General features: G+C 44.5%; 1 protein-coding gene across 2 annotated transcripts in view; it reads right to left on the bottom strand.

Annotated features, from left to right (window-relative positions):
- The window catches only part of kif17 (kinesin family member 17), a 72,039-nt gene that overhangs the window by 35,338 nt on the left and 10,272 nt on the right, over window positions 1-26,429 (bottom strand). The window contains exons 4-7 of one of the 2 annotated variants that reach the window (XM_068017529.1): window positions 19,448-19,637; window positions 6,727-7,179; window positions 5,177-5,283; window positions 4,142-4,286 (exon numbers count right to left, since the gene is read on the bottom strand). In XM_068017529.1, the coding sequence (XP_067873630.1) occupies window positions 4,142-4,286; window positions 5,177-5,283; window positions 6,727-7,179; window positions 19,448-19,637 (895 nt within the window). The remainder of the gene's footprint in view (window positions 1-4,141; window positions 4,287-5,176; window positions 5,284-6,726; window positions 7,180-19,447; window positions 19,638-26,429) is intronic. The other variant, XM_068017530.1, reaches the window with a different exon arrangement.

Genomic DNA, 26,429 nt, shown 5'->3' on the forward strand with positions numbered 1-26,429 from the left:
GATAGGCCAGGTAGGTTGTAGAGTAATTTCTCAGTCTGTGGTATTGAAGAATCTAAGCTGGGGTAGCAGTTGCTATAATCCAGAAAGCCAGATGGTGAAGGATTGAACTGGAGCCAATCTTCACACACTTTTATAATATTTATTTACAGAAGTACACATTACAAACATGCACTTCCTCACCCAACAACCAGAGTTTCTGTCTGCTCCTTTTTATAGGGGCACAAGTGAATCCCCAGTTAATGCCCACCACCTACAAACAATTAAATACAATTAACAAATTCCCTCTCTCTTTAAATAAAAATAGGAGTTCATTTGTATAACCAAAAGTTCAAAACAAATTAAATCAAAGACCTCCATATCCCATACAAAGCATTATTTGCAATATAACTTCTGCCACCGCACCCCCCCTCCCCCCCCAAACCCTGAATCGGGGCTTCTTACAATTTCTTCATAAAAGTGTCAAATAATGATTTTTAATCCACCAGCTGGAAACCTGAATTGAATTTAAAAGAAGATGAGGTGACTCGTTGCTAGCAGTGAAAGATGGTCACCCCAATATGCATCACTGTATTTTCCATATTACAATTCATTGAGATGGAGACAACAAGTTGCATTTGACATTGCTGCCGGAGAAACTGGCGGCGGACTTAAACAATGGCGGACCACACGTTCGCAGAGCCGCCGCGATATTCAACGTGGCGGCTGATTTAAATGGCCGGGAGGCCCGCCCATCCTGATGACGTGGAGGAAGCAGGTGATCCGACCCCAGCAATGGCGTCAGCAGCCTTTGGCAGGCGCTGACACCATTTTTAAAAGGCTTCGGGTTCTTCCATTTAATTAAAATTTTTAAAGCTGCTGTGCAATTAAAAAATTAAATAAATTGATCCTGACCCTCTCCCACCCACACCCCCCCAAAACTATGAAAATAATTACCTTCCCTATCCCCCCCAATAAAAATACTTACCTGGTGCACTTGACCTTGCCCCCCGCCCAAAGTTCATAAACGTTAAACTTTACCCCTTCCCACCATCCACTCGACCAATAAAATTACTCTGACGCTGCTCCCCCACCCCCCGCACTGAAAAAGTATCTCCTCCCCCCTTCCCACCAGCGTCCTGCTTCGGACACCCGGTTTTGTTACGGTTCTTCGAGCTCACTGTAGAGTCCTTGATTGTAGTTGGATCTTGGTTTTCATTGGGGCCCAGTATTCTTCTTAAACCTTGTTTGCTGTAGGAGACTTTTCTCTCTCGGGGTTCCTGTGTCTTCAGTGGATTCAGAGGCTTGTGAGAAAGAGATGGGAGCAGACAGGAGAGATCTCAGTCCAGCAGCAAACAGACACTCTCAGTTCAAACTGTTTGTACAATTCAGAAAAACCCAGGTTGCCAAGCAGGTTAGTCATGTGACCAACTGGTCTGACCACATCTTGGACTGTATCACCTTAACAGTCTTTCTTACACACAATACCTGGTGATTAACATCCATTATGAGTTGAATGTGTCAGGGAACGGTCCTTTGTCCTGGCAATCACTGTCTGTTAATATGCAAATATATTTTCCAGCCACAGCTGATTAATAAGTCCTTTCTTCACTCCAGTAAGTTTAAAATCAATGTTCATGACAAATTAATGTGCAACATTCTTGGCAGATGGGGGCCTAGCATGACAGATATTAACATAGAAACATAGAAAATAGGAGCAGGAGTAGGCCACTCGGCCCTTCAAGCCTGCTCCGCCATTCATTATGATCATGGCCGATCACCCAACTCAGTAACCTGTTCCTGCTTTCGCCCCATATCCTTTGATCCCTTTAAATCCAAGAGCTATATCTAACTCCTTCTTGAAAACATACAATGTTTTGGCCTCAACTGCTTTCTGTGGTAGCGAATTCCACAGGTTCACCACTCTCTGGGTGGAAATTTCCCCTCATCTCAGTCCTGAATGGTTTACCCCGTATCCTTAGACTATGACCCCTGGTTCTGGACTCCCCCACCATCGGGAACATCCTTCCTGCAGCTACCCTGTCAAATCCTGTTTGAACTTTATAGGTTTCTATGAGATCCCCCTTCACTCTTCTGAATTCCGGCAAATATAATCCTAACCGACTCAATCTCTCCTCATACATCAGTCCCGCCATCCCAGGAATCAGTCTGGTAAACCTTCGCTGCGCTCCCTCTATAGCAAGAACATTCTTCCTCAGATAAGGAGACCAAAACAGCACACAATATTCCAGGTGTGGCCTCACCAAGGCCCTGTATAATTGTATCAAGACATCCCTGCTCCTGTACTTGAATCCTCTCGCTAAGAAGGGCAACACACCATTTGCCTTTTTTACCACCTGTTGGACCAGCATGCTTACCTTCAGTGACTGGTGTACGAGAACACCCAGGTCACATTGCATATTCCCTTCTCTCAGTTTATAGCCATTCAGATAATAATCTGCCTTCCTATTTTTGCTACCAAAGTGGATAACCTCACATTTATCCACATTATACGGCATCTGCCATGTATTTGCCCACTCACTCAACGTCCAAATCACCCTGAAGCCTCTCTGCATCCTCCTCACAACTCACTCTCTCACCCAGTTTTGTGTCATCTGCAAATTTGGAGATATTACATTTAGTTCCCTCATCGAAATCATTAATATATATTGTGAATAGCTGCGGTCCTAGCACCGATCTCTGCGGTACCCCACTAGTCACTGCCTGCCCTTCGGAAAAAGACCCATTTATTCCTACTCTTTGGTTCCTGTCTGCCAACCAATTTTTTATCCATCGCAATACACTACCCCCAATCCCATGCACTTTAATTTTACACGCTAATCTATTATGTAGGACTTTGTCGAAAGCCTTCTGAAAGTCCAAATAAACCACATCCACTGGCTCCCACTCATCAACTCTACTAGTTACATCCTCGAAGAATTCTAGTAGATTTATCAAGCATGATTTCCATTTCGTGAATCCATGGTGACTCTGTCCGATTCTACCACTGTTCTCCAAGTGTTCGGCTATAAAATCTTTGATAATGGACTCCAGAATTTTCCCCACTACCGACATCAGGCTGACTGGTCTATAATTCCTTGCTTTCTTTCTACCTCCCTTTTTAAATAGTGGGGTTACATTAGCTACCCTCCAATCTGTAGGAACTGTTCCAGAGTCTATAGCATCTTGGAAGATGACTACCTGACCACAGCTCCAGCGACCCGGGTTCAATTCTGGGTACTGCCTGTGTGGAGTTTGCAAGTTCTCCCTGTGTCTGCGTGGGTTTCCTCCGGGTGCTCCGGTTTCCTCCCACATGCCAAAGACTTGCAGGTTGATAGGTTAATTGGCCATTATAAATTGCCCCTAGTATAGGTAGGTGGTAGGGAAATATAGGGACAGGTGGGGATGTGGTAGGAATATGGGATTAATGTAGGATTAGTATAAATGGGTGGTTGATGGTCGGCACAGACTCGGTGGGCCGAAGGGCCTGTTTCAGTGCTGTATCTCTAAACTAAACTAAACTAAACTAAACTACCAATGCATCCACTATTTCAAGGGCCACTTCCTTAAGTACTCTGGGATGCATACCATCAGGCCCTGGGGATTTATCGGCCTTCAATCCCATCAGTTTCCCCAACACCATTTCTCTACTCATACTGATTTCGTTCAGATCCTCTCTCTCACCAAACCCTGGTTCCCAAATGTTCCCCAACATTTCTGTTGTCTCTAATATTCAAATAAAATAAGGCAAACACACTGGATGGCCAGCAAAAATATATCAAGAATACCCTGCGAGGCAATCTAAGGTGCTGCTGCATTTCCATCAAGACCTTGGAAGATCTTACTTAAAAATTAGACATGGAGTGATGCACAACCTGAGAGAGGAGCCTGAAAACATTTAAAAATAAGAGTCTCCCTGACCTAGCAGTAAAACAGGACAGAAAGAAAAATACAAATGAACCACCCAAACCATTCAGCAATCAAGCTACTATAAGTAGTGCTGCTGTGCATGCTGGACTCACAAGCCATCTCAGAGCCCACACGCACACATCTCCATGTCCAATATGGCTACTTGCAGCCATGTTCAGCTATAACAAGACAACCACCGTGGACACCAATAAAACTTACATCAAATAGATTTCAAACCCAAATCCTGGCAGCATACCTGTGGCCTTATCAAAAGCCTCAATGCGTGCCAGCTTCATTTCGTAAGAACTTCTTAGATTTTCAATATCTTCTTGCAGCTTAACATTGGACTTTTGCTCTGCTTCATAATCTGCTTTGATCTTTGATAATTTCTGCTCATATTCCTGAGGAAAAATGAAACACTTAATGAAGAATCTCATTGTACTAATTTAACACCAACATAAGCAGTTAAAATTGAAATACTTAAATAACAATTGGTTAGCCTCTGGTAAAGCCTCTGGGAGGCACAAGTCTCTCTATCTGGCTTCCATTCTACACAAAATGCCTGTCAGCTAGGGGAAGCATAACTGTTCCTTTTGTTCCACCCCCTGTTAGTGAAGGGGATGCCTGACTCTGTTCATCTTGCACTCACTGGTAGCTTGTCGCCTGTCAGGCAATCACTGTTATTACTCACGACAGTTGCAAATAAATCACCATTTGGAATCTCCCTGCTCTTCCAACTGCAAAGATGTGGGAATGTTATTAGCAAAGTAAAAAGAAACCTGGGTGCAACAGAAGGGAAGAGGTCTCCAGTTAGCCAGGATTAAAATTTTTCTGTGCAGTATTTTTATTACACTGATTAATGTTTTTCAGTTAATGCCCATCACAGTAGTGCAGAGGAATTAGACACAAACTTAAATGTAGCAAATTTCAACCCTCTCTGTAACTGAGACTGATACTCCAACATCATTATGCTTTAGTACATCCATATATTATATTCTGTGTGGAAAAAAACTGCACCTTTGGTACCCTCTAATGTTGTTCCAAAATGTATCTTGTGTGATATTTTATCACTTCAAGTTGCTCCCATCACAACCACTGTGTCAGTCCTGTAACGCAGTCAGTTTAGGACGTTGTTATTTCCCTGGGATGAATACAAATATCCTTTGTGTCTGGAGACAATTCATTAACAAGCTGTAGTATCACAGCCAGCAGTACCACTCAGCCCATATCTCTATACAGAGCATGTAAAGATTGAGAATGTATTTTAGCTTTTGCTGTGGTGCATACAAACCTGCCTCATATTTTCTTTTTCAATTTCTATCTCAGCATGAACATTGGTATTCTGAGGGGATTGAATGGTTGCTTGTCTACTACCCATTTGCACTTTATTTAGAAAACCTGCAAAATACAAAGCAAGGTTAGTTTAACTGATAAGCTGTAGTACTTCACATTGTAAAATAATGGACGTATAGAAAGACAGTCACAGTTGTCTTGCCGTGATCATTTATCCCTGCCTTGGATCTTGGCAAGCAATTTGGTCAATGGGGTATCACAGTTGAGTGTCACCTTCTGCTCACCCAATGTTAATATATGTGCACTTTCTAGCAGGGATTGTTGACAGTGATCAGCAGTAGGAACGCTGCCCAATTTTGCCTTCCTTAATTCTGTGGCACTAGAATACTCCACTGCTATTCCAGCTGAGATCAGTTAACTTAGCAAACATTAAACCTGGGACCTTCCTGGAGGTGCTCATTTACCTATTCAACTGTGATGGGGAGTTGATCCATGAGTTTCACTTCTATTTTTACTTCCCTCCTCTCTTCCTTTCTTTTCCTTTCCGTTACCTATGATAGTATGATTCTCAAAGTATTCCATTCTGGAGCTTGACCATAATCAGGGAAAATTTTATCCAATAATATTGGTGTCTGTTCAAATAAGTGATCTATCTAGAATTAACAAAATCAAAAATGATTAGGATATAACCAATTGGATGAGGTGACTAGGATTAATAGTGAATTAAAAATCATGATTGGATTTTGAAAGTTTGTGGGTTGTAGTAGAAGAAAGATCAGGCTTACCATAAAGTTTTGAGGCCCTGAGAAGCACAAGTTGGAGTGGGGGACAGTGTGATGAATTGATTTGAAAACATCAAGGAAGCAGAAGTAGGAGTAGGAGTGTATCGGACAATATATTTGTGTCTTAGAAGGAACAAGAGACAGAGGAATGTTCATGGAAGCAGTGATCATAGTAACATTAATAAAATGTGGAGATAAGGAAGATTGTCTTAACAGATTTATCTGAAACCAAGACAAAACTGCAAAATTGACTGAAAAGTCAGTTAGTATTAATACAAGTCCTGTTCATGGTGCTGGTGGAACACATAATATGAATTGGTAAAAATTTCAGATTGTAGCTGTAATTAACACTCTATTAATATTGGAAACAATTCGGGACACTACTTCTTGCTTACTTATGCAATGGATATGCAATAGGGTTCTTTCAAGTAATAGATGACTATATGTTGACATAGTGACAGACTTGATTTCTGAAGCAGTTATGCCGTGATCACACAAACTGATCCGACTTAAAAATGTTACTTCATCTGAAAAACATGATAATGTTGGATTACTTAGCTGGTTACACAAGTACTTGGAAGGATTAGCAAACTTTGGTGATAGATATGAGCTTCCTGCTGGGGCAACCTATTAGTGAAAGAGGCACACATTCTATACTCAATGGAAGAGCTTTCTGCTGCCTGATTAACAGGATTTTGGATTCCATCAGTTCATATCACTATTAAATAAGGACTTTTCAATGAACAAGGGAGGAGAAAGTACTTACTAGATAAACTATCATTCCCAAGCTGTCCGGCTAGAAGCGCCTTGAGCTGTTTAATCTCCTCCTGATATTCTCGGAGTAAAGCATCCTTTGGATCTTCATTAATTCTCGGCTTGTTTTTGATGTTCTTTGCCCTGTTGGCATACCGTAAAGTGCTGAGACTTTCATCATAGTTATTATCCGCAGGAGATAGACATGCCACCATCAGAGTTTTGGTATTGCCTCCAAGGGAATCCTGTAACATTCGTGTCAGTTTGGAGTCACGGTATGGAATGTGCTTTGATCTTCCATCCACGAGCGCAGAAATTACATTCCCAAGTGCTGATAGTGACAGGTTGATTTTAGTGGCCTCTTTTAGTCGATCTCCAGTTGCTCCAGTTTTTGCCTGTCTCTCACTACCTGCCAAATCCACCAGGTTTAACTTTCCTACACGGATGTGGTCTTTCCCATTATCATCTGCAAGACAGGTACAGACATTTATCTTCCCCCAATTATTCTCTTTCATCAAGATGCCCACTTGCCTTCAGTCATTCCCTAACTGAGAAGGAAGGCAGGTAGCCTGTGTCTTAGTCTCTGCCAAATTCTATTAATGACATGGTTATCACTGACAAGGCTGGAATTAATTGTCCATCCTAGTTGGTCTTCAGAGGGCTTAGTCAACCATATTGGTCACTGGCATCACGTTATAGGCCAGACCTGGGTAAGGACCACAGGTTTCCTTCCCTAAAGGACATAGTGAACCAGTTGGGTTTTTACTAAATCGAAAACCTTCATGATCATGTTCTGATACCAGCATTTCTTTCCAGACATGTTATTTAAACTGAATTCAAATTCTCAAACTGCCATGGTACGGTTGCTAGCCCTCCAGGACTGCCCTGATGTCTCCAGGAATTGAAGATTAACACCCTGGACACTGCTGCAAGCAACCCAGGAGAAAAAACATAGGGACATTAAAAAACTGTTTTGTCATTAATTAGTTATAGAAATATTGAAAATGGAAAAAAAATGGCAGTCCAACTGGTTGGGGTGGTCGGTCTTGTGATGAAACTGCCATGAATATGTCCATTCAGATTTAGCAACCTTATGCAATAGTGGAATTTGAGCTCAGGCTCTCTGAATTTCAATGTTCTAAAACTTGTAATACTTTCCATTTCAGGTACACAATCAGTATCAAACACTTGCAGGACAGGTATAGCCTGATTATACAGCAAATAAGATTCCCTCTCCTCTTCCCCAAACTCCAAAGAGAACTCCATAGTTCAACTATATGATATTTTCCCATTTGTCAAACCAGTCATCCTATGGCTTCTCAATAATATTGCTATTTTAGTGCCAGTTAGGCTCCATGTCCACTAGAAACTGGATTGAGACTGTCCAAACACAATTTACACAGGACCATTACAATCAGCAGACATAGGAGACTTTCATCCAGTCCGTTTTGGTTGGATTCAAACCCAAGTCCCAGACATGAAAGGCTAGTAAGTGTCTAACTCACCACATTACCCACTCCCTTCCAATGCTGGTTTTGAATCAGCCATCAGGGATTGTGCAACACTCAGCCTCCAATTTGTCCTGTATGTGAGAAGCATCTTGCCCGCTTCACTAAATGGCTCAACTGGCATCATAACGTTACCACGCACTAGCAAAGAATGTTACTTCAACAGTAGTTCTGGGATGAGGGGGCTGTCCTTTGCAGAGAAATAGAGAAGAATGGACCTACATTCTCTGGAATTTAGAAGAATGAGAGATGATTTCATTGAATCGTATAAAATTCTTCGGGGTGGATGCTGAAAAGTTGTCTCCCCTGACTGAAGAGTCTAGAACTAGGGGGTTACAGTCTCAGGATAAGGGATCGGCCACTTAGGACTGAGATGAGGAGAATATTCTTCTTTCAGAGGGTTGTGAATCTTTGGAATTCACTACCCCAAAGAGCGTAGATGCACAGTCATTGAGTACATTAAGACTGAGATCAATAGATTTTTGACCACTAAGGGAGTCGAGGGATATGGGGTTAGGGCAGGAAAGTGGAGTTGATGTAGAACATCAGCCATGATCTTATTAAATGGTGGAAGAGGCTCAAGGGGTCGTATAGCCGACTCCTGCTCCTATTTCTTACGTTCTTATATTTATAATCAATGTTTAAACTGGGTATGAGAAAAGAATCAATTTTTAAGCCAATTTATATGTTTTGGAGTCATCACATAAAGTGTTGCAGGTTACAATGAGTAATACAGCCAATTGAAACCAAAGGAAGGGCAGACTGCGATCAAGTGACAATATTTGGTGTTACAGCACAAGAAACATAAAGAGAAAAGAATTAACATTCTACCAGTAACTATCTCTGCCCAAATGTCAACACAATATATTTACTAAATTGATCACAAACACAGATAGCATACTGTTACATAAAAAACAGAAGTAATTTTATTTAAAGGTTTTTAATTAATCGATGTTCATACAAGTCTTAAGTAATCAGGTTCATTTTATTGGATAAAAGCAAAATACTGCAGATGCTGGAAATCTGAAATAAAAACAATAAATGCTGGAAATACTCAGCAGGTCTGGCAGCATCTGTGGAGAGAGAAGCAGAGTTAACGTTTCAGGTCAGTGACCCTTCATCAGAACTGATCTGATGAAGGGTCACCGACCTGAAACGTTAACTCTGCTTCTCTCTCCACAGATGCTGCCAGACCTGCTGAGTATTTCCAGCATTTATTGTTTTTATTTCAGATTTCCAGCATCTGTAGCGCTAAGCTGCCCTGGAAAATCTTCAAATAGTTTGTCCTTCACTCTGAGACATAAGGGAGGGGGAGAGGTATTGGGACAATTTTCTCCAGATCTCATTCACACCTTGTTGAGAGGTGCAGGACCAGAACAGGATTAACGTGATCGATAGTGCATAGAGTAACAGGAGTCCAGGTGACTTGGAGAACGAGGATCCGCAGAAACTGACCCTATTCAACAGGTACTTACAACCTGTGAGGATAAAGATAAAGACTGTTGGAAGGACAACCAGAATGTGGACCATGACACCTTGATGTAGGGGGCTACTCATAGTGGGGCAGGGAGGGGGGCGGTGGAGTAGGAGGAGGAGAAGTGTAATCTGGTAGTTGCAGGGGATTCAATAATCAGGGGGACAGATAGCATCCTTTGTGAGCAGGATCAAGAGTACCACATGGTATGTTGTCTACCTGATGCCAGGGTGAGGGACATTTTGAACCAGTTTGAAAGGATGTTGGAGAGGGAGGGTGAGGATCCAGTCATTATGATCCAACAACATAGGAAAGAGATCCTGTTTGGAGAGTTTCAGGAACTAGGAGCTAAATTAAAGAACAGGATATCAAGGGCTGGATTTTCCCCCAGGCTTTGGGACCCAACATCAGGATGAAATGGGGGTCCCAAACCCGCACTTGCCAGCAGCGAGACCGACGACATCCTCTTCCCAGAGGCAGCCTCCTAATTGGCTGGCTCCGTGCTCAGTATTCTATCAAGGACAATGGGCGAGTTCCAGATGCTGTTGGCCCAATCAGAGGGCCAGCAGCTCTAGAACCTCGGCAGACCCAGGGAAAGTTATGGGCGCTGCTGAGGCAGGTCAGGGACTGCGAGGGCAGCGCAACATGGAGGCGCCATCGAAGGCATGGATCCAAATCAAAAATTATGAGGGCCGACCCCTGAAGGCCCCTCGATGTGGAGGGGAAACCCCTTTGGAGGAATCATTTGAGCCGCAAGTGCTGCCTTTCCTGCCTACAGCCCCCTTATTGGGGCATGCAGCCTCCGATTCCAATGGCCCCCTCGGCCTGCTGCAGGGAGGCCGCCTCCATTGAGCTGATGGCCTTCGCACGTGGTGGGGGATCACAGTGCCAGCAGCAAAATGCCAGAGAGGCTGGAAAATCGCTCCCAATTGTGGCCTTAACTATCTTAATTGGCTGCCCGTCGCCATGGACTGGGCTACTGGAATTTTCCCACCCCACCCAGGAAAATTCTCTGGTGGTGGGAATATGTCAGGGAGCTGTCCCGACATGACTCCCCTCTACTTTCCTGCTGCCCTAGCACCAAGCCCGCCACCATGCAGCTGGGAAAATTCTGCCCTAAGGTTTATAATCTCTGGATTATTACTAGAGCCAAGTCCAAATTGGTTTAGACAGTAAGAAGATTAGGGAAATGAACACATGGCTGAAGGAGTGGTGTGGGAAAGAGAGGTGCCATTTCATGGACACTGACATCAGTACTGGGACAGGAAGGAACTGTACCACTGGGATGGGTTCCACCTGCACCAAGCTGGAACCAGGGTCCTAGCAGAGAGGATAAATAGGGCTGTCACAAGGTCTTAAACTAATAAATGCAGGAGGGTGGGTCATCGTGGTAAAGATAGTATAAATAATAGTTCAGAACAAACAAAAGGGGAGAGAGTAGAGTCATAGAGTCATTATGGCACAGCAGGAGGCCATTCGGCTCATCGAGTCCATGCCAGCTCTCTGCACAGCAATCCAGTCAGTCCCATTCCCCCACTCTACCCACTTAGCCCTGCAAATTTATTTCCCACAAATGCCCATGCCATTTCCTTTCAAAATCATTAATTGTCTCCCTTCCGCCATCATAGGCAGCAGGTTCCAGATCATTACCATTCACTGCGTAACAAAGTTCTTCCTCACATCCCCCCTGCATCTCTTGCCCAAAACCTTAAATCTATGTCCCCTAGTCCATGTAACATATGTTAATGGGACCAGCTTTTCTTTGTCTACTTTATCTAAAGTTGTCATAATCTTGTACACCTCTATCAGATCTCCCCTCAATCTCCTTTGTTCCAAGGAGAATAACACCAGTTTCTACAACCTAATCTTGTAGCTAAAATTCCTCATCCCTGGAACCATTCTATGGTGACCATAGAGTAAGTCAGAAATTGTGCTTTAGACACTACAGGTAAGGGGAAAATGAAAAGATGTACAGTAATTAAACCAGAAGAGAAAGAATTAAGAAACATGCAAGTAAAACATTAGAATAGAAGGACAGGTTAGGGTGTATGGCCCAAATAAGCGTTCTTTATACAAATGTGTGGAATTTAAGGAACAAATTGAATAAATTGCAGGCACAAATTCAACTTAGAGGATATGACATGGTAAGCATTACTGAGACATGGTTGCAAGACGGTCACAACTGGGAACTAAATAAACCAGGTTATGAGGTCTACATGTAAGATAAGGAAGATGGTAGCGGGGAAGAAGTAGCCTTAGTGATGACATCAATGATAAGAGAGGATATAACTGGAGGTAAGCAGTGAGGACTTCATAGATAGAATTAAGAAATAGAAAAGCATTTAAGATTGTAGTGGGCGTGGTGTATACGCCCCATGGCAGCAGCAGGGAGACGGTGGCGTAGTGGTAATGTCACTGAGCTAGTAATCCAGAGGCCTGGGCTAATATCCTGGGGGACATAGGTTCAATTAATTAATTTTTAAAAATCTGGAATTGTAAGCTAGTCTCAGTAATGGTGCCATGAAACTATCATCGATTGTCGTAAAAACCCATTTGGTTCACTAACGTCCTTTAGGAAATGAAATTTGCCGTCCTTAGCTGGTCTGGCCTACATGTGACTCCAGACCCACAACAATGTGGTTGACTCTTAACTTCCCTCTGAAGTGGCCTAGTAAGTCACTCAGTAGTTAAGGGCAACTAGTGATGTGCAACAAATGCTGGCTTTGCCAGCAACGCCCACATCCTATGAAAATTTTTTTTATTTAAAGTTGTGAAATGGTAAACTGTATAAATGCAGAGATTAGACAAGCATGTAACAAAAGCAGAATCATTTTAATTAGGGATTTTAACTTTCATATAGATTGGGATAAGCAGACAAGCTCATGTCAGAGAGGTAGTGAATTTCATGAGTGTGTTCAGAATAGTTTTCTGTAACAATGGCCTGGATTTAATCCAGGTGACAGGGGTCTCAACCATCGGCAAAAGCACCAGTGAGAGCCCTGCATCGCCTCCTCTGGGGAAGGCCTGCCGGATCAAGTGCCAATCAGGCACTTAAAGTGGACAGCGGCAGGCCTTCCCCGGGATCAAGGAACCCAGTGACAGAAGTCCCGCCTGCTGACAGCTGTCAGCCAATCAGAGGCCAGCAGCTCTTTAACTGAGCAGCACCACCGAGGAGGTGGTGGCTGATGCCAGTACAGTACTCACCCGAGGCCCTGGAACCAGGCAATAGGCAAGTCTCAGCGGGAGGGGTTTCCTGGGTGTAGGGGGTCAGCAGCAAGGGCAGGGGGTGGGTCAGCAACCCACACGGGTTTGCTTGGTATGCGGTGAAAGGCCTACCCGCTGCTGGGCAAATTCCGCCAGTGGCAGGGAGGCTCTTAATTTGGCATTAATTGCCTACTTAAGGGCCTCAACTGGTGGTGGGGTAGGAAGGCCTTCCTGCCCTGAACTTAATTTGGGTGGAGGTGGGACCCCCGCCACCATCCTGCCCGATGATATGCTCTCCCCGCCTCCAAACCCTACGGGGTTCTGGGGGGATATAGCATAAAATTGCCCCCTATATATCCTAGAACCAACAAGGGGACAGGCCATATTAGATTTAGTAATGAGTAATAAGCCAGATTTAGTTAACAACATAACTGTGTGTGAACATTTATCTGATAGAAAACATAATCTGTCCACGGTAAACTGGGTAGATCTGTTAATGGGTCAAACGACTGAAGAACAGTGGAGAATATTTTAAAAAACATTTAATAAAATACAGAGTGAGTATATACCCGAGAGGAAAAAGCTCCACTTCACAGAAAAAACAGCCATGGACAACTAAAGAGATTAGGGATAGCATAAAACAAAAAGGGCTTACAAAAATGCAAAACGCAGCACAGATCCGGCCGAATGGGATCGATACAAAGACCAGCAAAGGGTCACAAAGCAGCTTGTAAGAGCTACTAAAAGAGATTATGAAAAGAAACTTGCAAGGGACATCAAAATCAATAAGAAGAAATGTTATAGTTACATAAAGTGAAAAGGGGTGGTCAAGATCTTTGTAGGCCCACTAAAAGCTGAAAATGGAGATATTGTCATTGATAATGGGGAAATGGCAGACATGTTGAACAATTACTCTGCCTCAGTATTTACAGTTGAAAAGGAGGATAACTAGCCGGAAGTCCCAAAAAAATTAATAGCCGATAGGGGACAGGGTCTTAATACAATTAACGTAAGTAAAACATCAGTAACAAGGACATTAATGGAACTAAAGAGTGAGAAATCCCCAGGACCTGACGGTTTCCATCCGAGGCTGTTAAAGGAAGTAGGGGAGCACATTGTAGATGCCCTAACTATAGTCTTTCAGAGTTCCCTAGATTCAGGAGTGGTCCCTCTGGATTGGAAAGTTGCACATGTCATTCCACTTTTTAAGAAGGGTGAAAAGGGGAACCAAGGAAGTTACAGACCAGTTGGCCTGACATCTGTGGTGGGCAAGTTGCTGGAGTCTGTACTCAGGGATAGGGTGACTGAACACCTAGAAAAATTTCAGTTAATCAGGGACAGCCAGCATGGATTCATGACGGAGAGGTCATGCCTGACAAATCTCATTGAGTTTTTGAAGAGGTGACTAAGGTAGTGTCAATGGATGTTATTTATATGGACTTCCAGAAGGCATTTGATAAAGTCCCACATAAGAGACTGTTAACTAAGGTAGAAGCCCATGGAGTTGAGGGCAAATTACTGACTTGGTTAGGAAGTTGGTTGAGTGGTAGGCGACAGAGAGTGGGGATAATGGATAAGTACTCCGATTGGCAGGATGTGACTAGTGGTGTCCCGCAGGTGTTGGAGCCTCAATTACTCACATTATTAATTAACGACTTGGATGATGGCATAGTAAGTCATATATCCAAATTTGCTGATGATACAAAGTTAGGCAGCATTGTAGACAGTCTAGATGATAGCATAAAATTGCAAAGAGATATTGACAGACTAGGTGAGTGGGCAAAACTGTGGCAGATGGATTTCAATGCGGGCACGTGTGAGGTTATCCATTTTGGACCAAAAAAGGATAGAGCAAGGTACTTTCTAAATGGGAAGAGGTGAAGTACAGTGGATGTCCAAAGAGACTTGGGGGTTCAGGTGCATAGATCTTTAAAATGCCACGAGCAAGTGCAGAAAATAATCAAAAAGGCTAATGGAATGCTAGCCTTTATATCTAGAGGACTGGAGCATAAAGACACAGAGGTTATGCTGCAGCTGTACAAAACCCTGGCTAGACCCCACTTGGAGTACTGTGAGCAGTTCTGGGCACCACACCTTAGGAAGGATATATTGGCCTTGGAGGGAGTGCAATGTAGGTTTACAAGAATGATACCTGGACTACAGGGGTTAAGTTACAAATTAGGCCTGTTTTTGCTAGAATTTAGAAGGTTAAGGGGTGATCTGATCGAAGTCTTCAAGATATTAACAGGAAAAGACAGGCTAGATAAAGATAAACTATTTCCACTGGTTGGAGATTCTAAAACTAGGGGGCATAGTCTAAAAATTAGGACCAGACCATTCAGGAGTGATGTTAGGAAGCACCTCTTCACGCAAAGGGTGGTAGAGGTTTGGAACTCTCTCCCACAAACAGCAGTTGAAGCTAGAACAGTTGTTAATTTTAACTCTGAGATAGATTTTTGTTATGCAAAGATATTAAGGGATATGGGCCAAAGGCAGGTATATGGAATTAGGCCGCGGATCAGCCATGATCTCATTGAATGGCGGGACAGGCTCGAGGGGCTGAATGGTCTCCTCCTGTTCCTATCTTCCTATGTTCCTATAATATGATCGAGTTCAATGTAGTGTTTGAAAAGGAGAAACACAAAACATTTACTAAGATTCTAAATTTAGGTAAGGCTGACTTCAATGTGACGAGATAGAGACTGTCCACAGTAAACTAGGCAAATCTGTTAATGAGTGAAATGACGGATCAGTGGGAGGTATTCAAAAAACAATTTAATGTGACAAAACAGTTTATACCCCGAAGGGCCAAGAGCTCTTCTTGCCAAAAAAAAGTAATGGGTGATTAAAGAGGTAAGAGACAATATAGAACTAAAAAAATTATACTATAATGCAAAAAATAGCACAGATCCTGGTGAATGGGGGAGATACAAATGGTGACAAAACAGATAGTAAGCTACGAAAAGGGGGTATGTAAAGAAGCTTGCAAGGGATATCAAAATCAACACAATTTTTTTTACAATCATATTTGGAAAAAGAGGGTGATCAGGAGCAATGTGGGCCCCTTGAAAACTGATAATGGTAATATTGCCAATGAAAATAAGGAAATGGCAGACATATTGAATAATTACTTTGTGTTAGTATTTACAGTAGCAGAAGAGGATAAAATGCCAGACAGCTAGTACTGAATCAGGAACAGGGGCTCAACATAATTAGAATAAGCAAAATAACAGTACTAACGAGTACTGGTCCCCAGGACCAGATGTTTTCCATCCCAGGGTTTTAAAGGAAGTAGGTGAGAACATTACAAGTGCCCTAACCATAATCTTCCAAAGTTCTCTTGATTCAGGAACTGTTCCTATAGATTGGAAAATTAAGCACGTCACGATTTTAAAAAGTTGAGAGGGGGAAACCAGGCAATTATTGACCAGTTAGTCTACCATCTGTTGTTGGGAAATTACTGGAGTCTAGATTTAAGGATAGAGTGATTGCACCTTGAAAATTTTCAACTGATCAGAGAGAGACAGAGTGGATTTAAACTGGGTAGGTCATACCCCAGCGAAACTGATCGAATTTTTTTGAAGAGGTGACTAAAGTAGTGGATAGGGAAATGTCTATGGATGTTATTTATATGGACTTCCAGAAGGCATTTAATAAAGCCCTGCATAAGAGACTGTTCTAAAAAGTTGAAGCTCATGAAATTGAAGGCAAATTATTGACCTGGTTAGGAAATTGGCCAAGTGGCAGGAGACAGAGAGTGGAGATAATCGGTAGGAATGTGGCTAGTGATATCCCGCAAGGATCTGTGTTGGGACTTCAACAATTCACTATATTTATTAATGACACAGATGATGAGATAGAAAGCCACATATCCAATGCCAATGATACAAAGATAAGTGGTATTTTAAGCAGTGTGGTTGGAAGTGTAAAATTACAAAAAGATATTAATAGATTATGTGAATGGGCAAAACTGTGGCAAATGGATTTCAATGTAGACAAATGTGAGGTCATCTACTTTGGACCTAAAAAGGATTTTAAAAAGGTGAAAAGCAAACAGTGGAGGTCCATAGAAACTTGGGGGGTCCATGAACATGGATCATTAAAATGTCATGAAAAGGTACAGAAAGTATTTAAAAAGGTTAATGAAATGCTGTCCTTCATATCTAGATAGATTACAAGGGGATGGAAGTAATGCTACAGCTATACAAAGCCCCAATTAGAACACACCTAGAGTACTCTAAGCAATTCTCGGGAGCACACCTTAGAGGGAGTGCTGTGTAGATTTATCAAAATAATACCTGGACTCCAAGGATTAAATTACAAGGAAAGATTACACAAACTAGGGTTGTATTCCCTGGAATTTAAAAGGTTAAGGGATGATTTGATCGAAGTTTTCAGAATATTAAGGGGTGATAGGGAGTAACTATTTCCGCTGCTTGGACAGATAGGCAGCATAGTCTGAAGATTAGAGCCAACCCTTTCAGGACTAAATTAGGAAACACTTTTACACGCAGTATGTGGTAGAACAGGGTTATCCCAACTTTATGCATGGGGGGCCATGTTACAATTTTTGTCTTACATAGGGGGCTAGTGAGACAATTTCAGAAAGACAAAGGTATTAAATATTTCTCTTACTATTAATCAAAACAACAAATGTGCAGTTTTGTGAAGAAGCTTTAAATGTGAAAATCAATTTGATTTACTTTCTCGTCACTATGTTGGACACTGACTTAGCAAGATACCTGGCATTTTCATACTTGTACAAGTAGTCAATGTTTGCCTACACACTTGTAGCGATGTGGAGTATTCTGGATAGCTGTCCATCTGTCAGGAGTGATCTTGATCACTCTCTCTCCCTGAGCACCCCCATCTCTGTGTCGTCCTCGCTCTCTGTGCCCCCCCTCCTCTCTCTTCCCGCTCTCTCTCTCCCCCAGCCCCCTTTTCCCCCCTGCCCCTTTCTCTCTTCCCGCTCTCTCTCTCCCCCAGCCCCCTTTCCCCCCTGCCCCCTGCCCCCCTTCTCTCTCCCCCACTTCCCTCTCCAACACCCCCGCTCTCTCTCCCCCCACCCCTCTCTCTCCCCCTCTCTTCACCCACCATCTCTCTCCCTTCCACCCCCTTTCTTTCTCCCCCCGGCATCCCCTCTCTCTCTCTCCCCCCCAGCCCCCCCTCTCTCTCTCTCCGCCCAGCCCCCCCTCTCTCTTCACCACGCCCTCTCTCACTCCCCGCACCCCTCCCTCTCTCCCCCACCCCCACCACCCCCTCTCCCCCACCACCCCCTCTCCCCCACCACCCCCTCTCCCCCACCACCCCCCTCTCTCTCTCCCCCACCACGCCCTCTTCCGCACCACGCCCTCCCTCTCTCTCCCCCACCACCCCCTCTTCCCCACCCCCTCCCTCTCTCTCCCCCAACTCCCCCTCTTCCCCACCCCCTCCCTCTCTCTCCCCCAACTCCCCCTTTCTCTCTCTCTCCCCTACCCTCTTTCTCGCACCCCCCCCAACACCCCTTCTTCCCCCACCCAAGCCTCTCTCTGTCCCCCCTCTCTCTCAGCTCTCTCAGACATTTGCAGGGAGCAGGAATGCTCAAGCACAGCAGCTTTGTGGTTGATCAGTTTTTTAAAAAAATTGTGTTGTCAGTTTCACAGCTGAAAGGTGCGGGAACAGCAGTGTCTGAACTTTGGACAGATGTGGGGTTTTCCGGCAGGATTTTAAAATAAAGTCGTAAGCCACAGAAAAAGAAGCGAATGGGAAATTTCTCATCTCTCAAATACATCCACAGGCTGGATGGAAACCTTTGGCGGGCCTGATCCTGGTCTGCGGGCTGTATGTTGGACAACCCTGCGTTAAAAGTTTGGAATTCTCTTCTGTAAATGGCAATTGATGCTAGATCAATTGTTAATTTTAAATCTGTGGTTGATAAGATTTTTGTTATTCAGGGGTATTGGAGGATATGAGGCAAAGGTGGATATATAGAGTTCAGGTCTCAGATCAGCCATAATCTCACTGAATAGTGGAACGGGCTTGAGGGGCCAATTGACCTCCTCCTGTTCCCATGTTCACATTCACTTCCTTTAACCCCTTGAGAACTGCATTTCAGCACCAAATGCAACAATGGGCAAGAGATTAAAATAATTTTAGTTCATTCCCATGATACTGTGAAGGTCAATGCTTATTTTGATGCTGTACATTTCTCAATTCTACTTCATCAAGGAGTCAGAGACAGTGGAAAGAATGAAAGCAGAAGGAAGAGCAAGAGGCATTGCTGTAAAGAAGGAAGACAATTGATGGGAAAGTGAGAGACAAAAATCAGAAATATGAAGGAGAAAGGATGCAAAAGGTAAATTGTAAAATAAAAAGAGAAAAGGACAGAGGAAAAAGATTTAATTTACAAGAAACTGAGAAAATGTAATTTGTTATAATCTAATTTAATTTTGGGAGACAAAAGTCTGAAGATTGTAACTTATGAATCTTACAAAAATTATATTTCAGAAATAAATCATTGCAAATCAAATATTAATATTCAGTCTGTCTGTGGTATTTGCATAACTGACCTATTGAGCACATCTCCAAGTGAATGGTGAATATAGAATGTGAACGTGATGAGTCTTTGTTCATCAGGGTGTATCCCACAGCTCGATTGCCCCAGCCAATATCCATGATTTTCTCACACTCAGAGACACTGTGCACAGTGTGCATGGAGAGGTCTTTCACGTAAATGCCCTTCTCTGGATGCTCCTTGAGCTACAATCAGAGGCATGAGACAAACAAGTTAGAAACTTGGGAATGATCTGCCTTGGACTCAGCTATAAAACCCCTTCATCGTACAGATAGAATCATAGAATGGTTACAGCACAGAAGGAGGCCATTTGGCCCATTGTATATGTGCTGGCCCTCTGCAAGAGCAACTCACCTAGTCCCACTCCTCAGCCTTTTCCCTGTAGCCCTGCAATTTTTTTGTCTTCAGATAATTGTCCAATTCTCTTTTCAAAGCACGATTGAATCTGCCTCCACCACACTCTCAGGCAGTGCATTCCAGATCCTAACCACTCGCTGCGTAAAAATGTTTTTCCTCATGTTGCCATTGCTTTTTTTGCCAATCACCTTAAACCAGTGTCCTCTGCCAACAGGAACAGTTTAGAGTCATAAGGATTAAAGATTCTTCTACAACTCTGCTAAGAACTTAATCTTTATCTTTCAATTTTCTCCCTTCCTCTCAAGTCTCTGGAGGGTCCATAGGTGCAGACATCCATCCAGCACTCAGCTAACTGATCGCTCTTTATCTGTGAGACTAGGTAGCAAGTGTTGGCAGGCTATTCCGCTGTGGGGCCCCTTCACCATTGAATACAAACCTGTCTTCACCCGAAATGCACATGTACTTACTTTCCAGCAGGCGCCAATTGATACGATTCAGCAATTGGAACCCAGGTTTATTTTTCCGTCCTAAATCCAAGGGTGGTGAGCCCAGACTGATTCATTTAAAATGTGCACAGATAAAGGGCTGAATTTTCACCACGGAGGCAGGACACAGCAGCTGGGTCTGTTTTCGGGCCAGAAACCCACCTCCAGCGGGAAACTAATTAAAATTAAGATTTTCATGGGGGTTAGCCCTTAATTGATATGGAGACGGGTTTCTTGTCCAATTAGAGCCAATGGGGGTAGGAACGGAGGTGGCTCAGATGACGTGTGGGACTGATTTAGACTCCACAAGGCAGCCATCATAGAGGCTGCTGGTTCTCCTAAGGGAGAGACCTGCTGATTGTGCCAAAGCTTTCCACAGCACTAGGGGGAAATGAGATGTTACAGAAGAGCCAGAAGCCTGGCACCCGGAGAAGGGCTGCCCATCACTTCATCGATGCTGACTTGGGTCTAATGTTGGAGGCATGAAGGAGAGGATGGAGGTCCTCTTCCTGGATGGTGGCAGAAGGAGGCCACCGTGTCACATGGAGCATCTAAGTGGGTCACTGGGGTATCTTCTTTCTGTCTTCGTCTAATGTTTTTCCTTTAAGTCAGACATTTGGGACTCCTCTTATTGCTGCCAAGTCAGGAAAAGTAATATGAGGCGGTGAAAGAGATAACTGGATTCCCCACAGTGAGGGCAAAGCCTCTGGGCAGATGTGCTTCCTTCATTGGCAGTAAGTGATTAGATGTTCCAAGCTGCATTGTCCATGTATGTGTTAGCGTTCCTGAATCAGGAGATCTCTGACATTCATGGCATCCTCACGGGCCCTTTGCGCCCCGAACTTTACCCGGCCTCCTCTCTGTTCAGCGTGATCTGCCTCCGTATCTACTGCCTACTACTCTCTCACCTCCTGCTCCTTCCCCAATAAGCTGTCTCCTTCCAGGGCCTCACTGTCCTTAAAGTCCACACCTCTCTGGAGGGTCATGTTGTGGAGAGCGCAGCAGACCACCACAATGACAGAGACCAGGAGGGTATTGGAGGGTGCCACCCGACCCGTCCAGGCACTGGAATCACAGCTTTAGAAGCTGGATGGCCTGCTCAAAAATATAAAAGCAAAATACTGCGGATGCTGGAAATCTGAAATAAAAACAAGAAATGCTGGAAATGGGCGGCACAGTGGTGCAGTGGTTAGCACCGCAGCCTCACAGCTCCAGGGACCCGGGTTCGATTCTGGGTACTGCCTGCGCGGAGTTTGCAAGTTCTCCCTGTAACCGCGTGGGTTTTTGCCGGGTGCTCCGGTTTCCTCCCACAGCCAAAGACCTGCAGGTGATAGGTAAATTGGTCATTGTAAATTGACCCTAGTGTAGGTAGGTGGTAGGGAATATGGGATTACTGCAGGGTTAGTATAGATGGGTGGTTGTTGGTCGGCACAGACTCGGTGGGCCAAATGGCCTGTTTCAGTGCTGTATCTCTAAATAAAAATAAAATAAAATACTCAGCAGGTCTGGCAGCATCTGTGGAGATAGAAGCAGAGTTAACGTTTCAGTTCAGTGACCCTTCTTCAGAACTCATTCAGAGCTGCTGTTCCTCGAGCTTGCGTTGATGTTCACTGGAACACTGCAGCAAGCCCAGGACAGAGATGTGAGCATGAGAGCAGGGGGAAGTGTTGAAATGACCAACAACCGGAAGCTCGGGGTCCTGCTTGCGGACTGAGCGGAGGTGTTCCGCAAAGCGGTCACCCAGTCTGCATTTGGTCTCCCCAATGTAGAGGAGACCACATTGTGAGCAGCCAATACAGTATACTACATTGAAAGAAGTACAAGGAAATCGTTGCTTCACCTGAAAGGAGTGTTTGGGGCCTGGGATAGTGAGGAGAGAGGAGGTAAATGGGCAGGTATTACACCTCCTGCGATTGCAGGGGAAGGTGCCATGGGAAGGGGACGAGGTAGTGGGGGGAATGGAGGAGTGGACCAGGGTGTCGCGGAGGGAACGATCCCTTTGGAATGCTGACAGAGGAAGGGAGGGTAAGATGCATCACACTGGAGGTGGCAGAAATGGCGGAGGATGATCCTTTGGATATGGAGGCTGATGGGGTGGAAAGTGAGGACAAGGGGAACCCTGTCGCAGTACTGGGAGGGAGGGGAAGGAGTCAGGGTAGAGGTGCGGGAAATGGGCCGGACACGGTTGAGGGCCCTGTCAACCACTGTGGGGGGGAATCCTCGGTTGAGGAAAAAGGAAGACATATCAGAAGCACTGTCCTGGAAGGTAGCATCATCAGAGCAGATGCGTCGGAGACGGAGAAACTGGGAGAATGGAACGGAGTCCTTACAGGAGGCAGGGTGTGAAGAAGTGTAGTCAAGGTAGCTATGGGAGTCGGTGGGCTTACAATGGATATTAGTAGACAGCCTATCCCCAGAGATGGAGACAGAGAAGTCGAGGAAGGGAAGGGAAGAGTTGGAGATGGACCATGTAACGGTGAGAGAAGGGTGGAAATTAGAAGCAATGTTGATAAACTTTTCCAGTTCGGGGCGGGAGCAGGAAACGGCACTGATACAGTCATCCGATACATTAATAAATAAGAAGTTGAATTCATGTTACTGCTTTGTTCTCTGCTACCTAAGCATTAGCTTGAAGCTCTCTAGTTGTATCTTTTACATTAATATTCCAGATTGACAGTTCTTGGCTTCTAGAACAGACACCAAAGATGAACAAGGACATGTTTTCCATCTTGTATGTCAAAGACATTTTAAAAAGGTTTTTACTATACAGGATACCAAATTGCTATGACAGGAGTTTAATCAAGGGTCTCATGTATATCAATTTGATGCTGTGATTAAATGATAGGATATATCCTTACAGAATAGCCCAAATCACTGCATGGTCTATGAATAATCAGGGTGGGTGACCCACTGATAAAGACGCAATAAGATGCCCGCCCCATACTGCTGGTACAATCTTGCAGTAGTATCCAGCTGCTATGCAAGGGGATCCTTAGACCCTCAGCAGGGTGAAGGGGAGATAGAAAGAAAATCTTAGGCCCCACTGGGACAGTATATTTATATCCTGTAGCTTTGTGTAGGTTCACAACAGAAGCCTCATCAGGTAAACTGAGAATATCCCCAGAAATGCCCTGTAAATGCTGCTGGGACACAAGTAGGTGGGCAGAAGCCTCAACCCTGTCAGTATTTACAGGGTACATTTCATGGAGTGAAAAATTAGTGGCTCTGACTGTGTGGGAACAGAATTTTCGAGAACGGAATAATATGGGGACATTTAAGGTGAAATAATTAATCAATCATGTACTACTAACAAACTAACCTCGGAGCTGCAGAGACAGCTTATCAGAAATGACTTCATAGCTTCAGGGCTGCACAGACAGCTTATCAGTAGAAGTAGACTAACAAGCAAAAACTAGCAAGACAGCTGCAGGCTGTATAATAGTAGCCCATTGTATAGCAATCAGCCTAACGGTCCAAGGAGATAGGGGGATGAGAAACTGCTAGAGGGGAAGGTGACAAGGCAGTACCCCAATCAGGCCATGACACCAAGAAACTGCAAAGTTTGTAAACCAATTGGGAACATAAAGGAGGTGTCACTGATGTGGATGAAGAACTATAAGAAAAGGCTTGATTTCCCTGCTCAAGCAGGAGACAAGAGAGAGGGGAGGAGACAAGGGAGAGAAAACTAGAGGAGAGAAGAGCCCAGGTGTTGTTGTTGTTTGCTTCGCTGATGATGTAACCAAGAAGTACTGCAATAAAGTTTCTTAAAGCTACAGTCGGACTTCGTCTCTCTTTGTGTAACTAATGGGATCCTACAACTTGGCATAGTCGGCAGGATCGCTGGAGGATTAAGACTGAAGCCACAGACATCGGACTTATCGCCGCCCCCAGAGGTAAGGACTCCTCTTTGTGTTAAAAGTCCTTGGTCGTTGTCGAAATTTCAGTCCCCTGCCACGCGATCCCGAACTTGGCGGTATTTGACGGAAATACCCTTTCTTGTGCGGCTCGAGACCCCCTTTCTAGATGTATAACTTGGCGGTATTTGACGAAATACCTACTTGGCGAAAAGCCTGACGGCTCGAGACCTACTTCCCTACCTGAATGGATAAAATGACAGACGAAGGCAACCGACAATTACCAACTATCGTCAAAGGTGGACAGGCCCCACCTGACGTTCCCGAAGATGAAATACTTCGGCAGTTGAAAGAATATATAGAGCAACAGTTTAATCTGGCTAAAGCGTACACCGAAATTGGGCAAAAATATGGCACCTCCACGTGGTTCCAGTGGTCCCTGGAAGATATAAAGAGAGTCTGGGGAAAAACAACCCGTTTAAAGGATAAAGAACGGACCCAATGGTCCCTAGCCGTAATGGGCCAGATTCGGCAGTGCAATGAGATTATGCGACAAGCCCAATGTGATCGCGACCTAACGAGTGCAAAGGATCAACTGAAGGCGGTCTGCGAACAACTGAAAAAGGAAAAGCTTAAATCGGAACAGTTAGAAATTGAAAAACAATCTGAAAAGGAAAGGCTACAGATTGAAATCAAACAGCTTAAAAAACAACTACAAGACCAGCAGACGACCCAACCGAAGGAATCGGGACAGCTCTGCGAACCCCGCCAACCACCACCAACTAACTTGTATCCGAGTTTGAAGTCATTACAAACGGAACAACGGAAGATGCAACTGCGTGAAGCAGGTCTAGCCGAGTCTTCCAGTGAAGAAAGTGACAACGGGATACCGTTTCCTCGACTAGCTCCCCTTAAACGGAAACGTGTTAAGGTCACGACGGAAAAGAAGACTGTGAACGGTAGCGAGGTCACCACGGCCGAGCACTACAAGTACTGGACACACGTCCCAGCTTCCCGAGAAAATCAACAAGTGGTCCACAAGATTGCCCGACCCGAAGAAAGGGGGTCTGAAAACGTGGGAGCAGCTGGAACGATTGAAGGGAATTTACGATCTCCATCCATGGGACGGGGTACAGATTCTGACTGTAATAGTGCCCGGGCGAGCGAGCCGAAAGCTAAGGAGAGAGGTCCAAATTGCTTTGGGTGAAGATGGTCAGCTACTAGACGCCGGATGGACTGCGATTAACAAGTGGTTGCGAGAGTTTTGTCCTGCAAAAACAGACTGGGGCAAAGTTGCAGCCTGTCAGCAGAAGAACTTGGAGTAAGTGCGGGAGTACGATGAGAGGTTCAGGTCCACCTGGGTGGAATACTCAGGGATAGTAGACCCTACTCCAGAGGAGCTGGATGACACCAGTTTTGGACCCTTAAAAACCGCTTTTGTTGATGGACTAAAGCCAGAACTGTCTAAAATACTGAAGGCCACCCTACCGGATTGGGACGCAGTAAGAGTGAAATATTCAGAGTTAATTGACAGATGCGCTCAGCTGGACAGGGATATGGGAGTCAAGCTTCGAGCCGTGCAGACGGATCCAGTACCGAAAGAGCCTGACAAAGAGCAAGTTAGGCGACCCGGCCCCTGTTATTACTGCGGGAAGGAAGGCTATTGGGCTAAGGCGTGTAGAGTGAGAGGACGAGGCAGAGGACGCCAAGGACTCAACCCGGCACCCAAACCAGCTCCCTCCTCTGATGCCAATGACCTCTTTGAGAAGTTCAAACAGTTGACGCCCCAGCAACAGAAGGAGATGTCCTCCTTACTCGATGCGACAAAAAAACTAGAGGAGCCCTCCCTCGCCTCTCCTAGCGCTAGTAAAAAATAGAAAAGATGGATTGTATGTAACTGCGAGAGTGGGCGATCAAGACATTGACTTCTTACTGGATACCAGAGCCGAATTAACGTGTCTACCTCAACAATACAGAAACTCCCTACCGATGGATGGTAAGACTAAAAGAGCTCACGCAGCTGGGGGCCATGGGTTGGTAATTAAGAGGACCCAGCCCGTATGCATCGGTCTTGGTCCGCACGAATTGATAACACCGGTCTGGGTAGGTCCGGTGGACCATGCACTTCTCGGTATGGACGTTCTCATTCAGCTGAGCTCCTCGTTGCATTTCGAAGGCGGCCAGGTAACTTGGTCTATCAGAAGTTTGAAGAAAGAGCAGCTGAGGGAGCACCCAATATGGGCCCAGGATAAGAACGATTGTGGGCTACTTCAGATGGAAC

Source organism: Heterodontus francisci, chromosome 37 (assembly GCF_036365525.1).
Source record: "Heterodontus francisci isolate sHetFra1 chromosome 37, sHetFra1.hap1, whole genome shotgun sequence".
NCBI classification, from domain to species: domain Eukaryota; kingdom Metazoa; phylum Chordata; class Chondrichthyes; order Heterodontiformes; family Heterodontidae; genus Heterodontus; species Heterodontus francisci.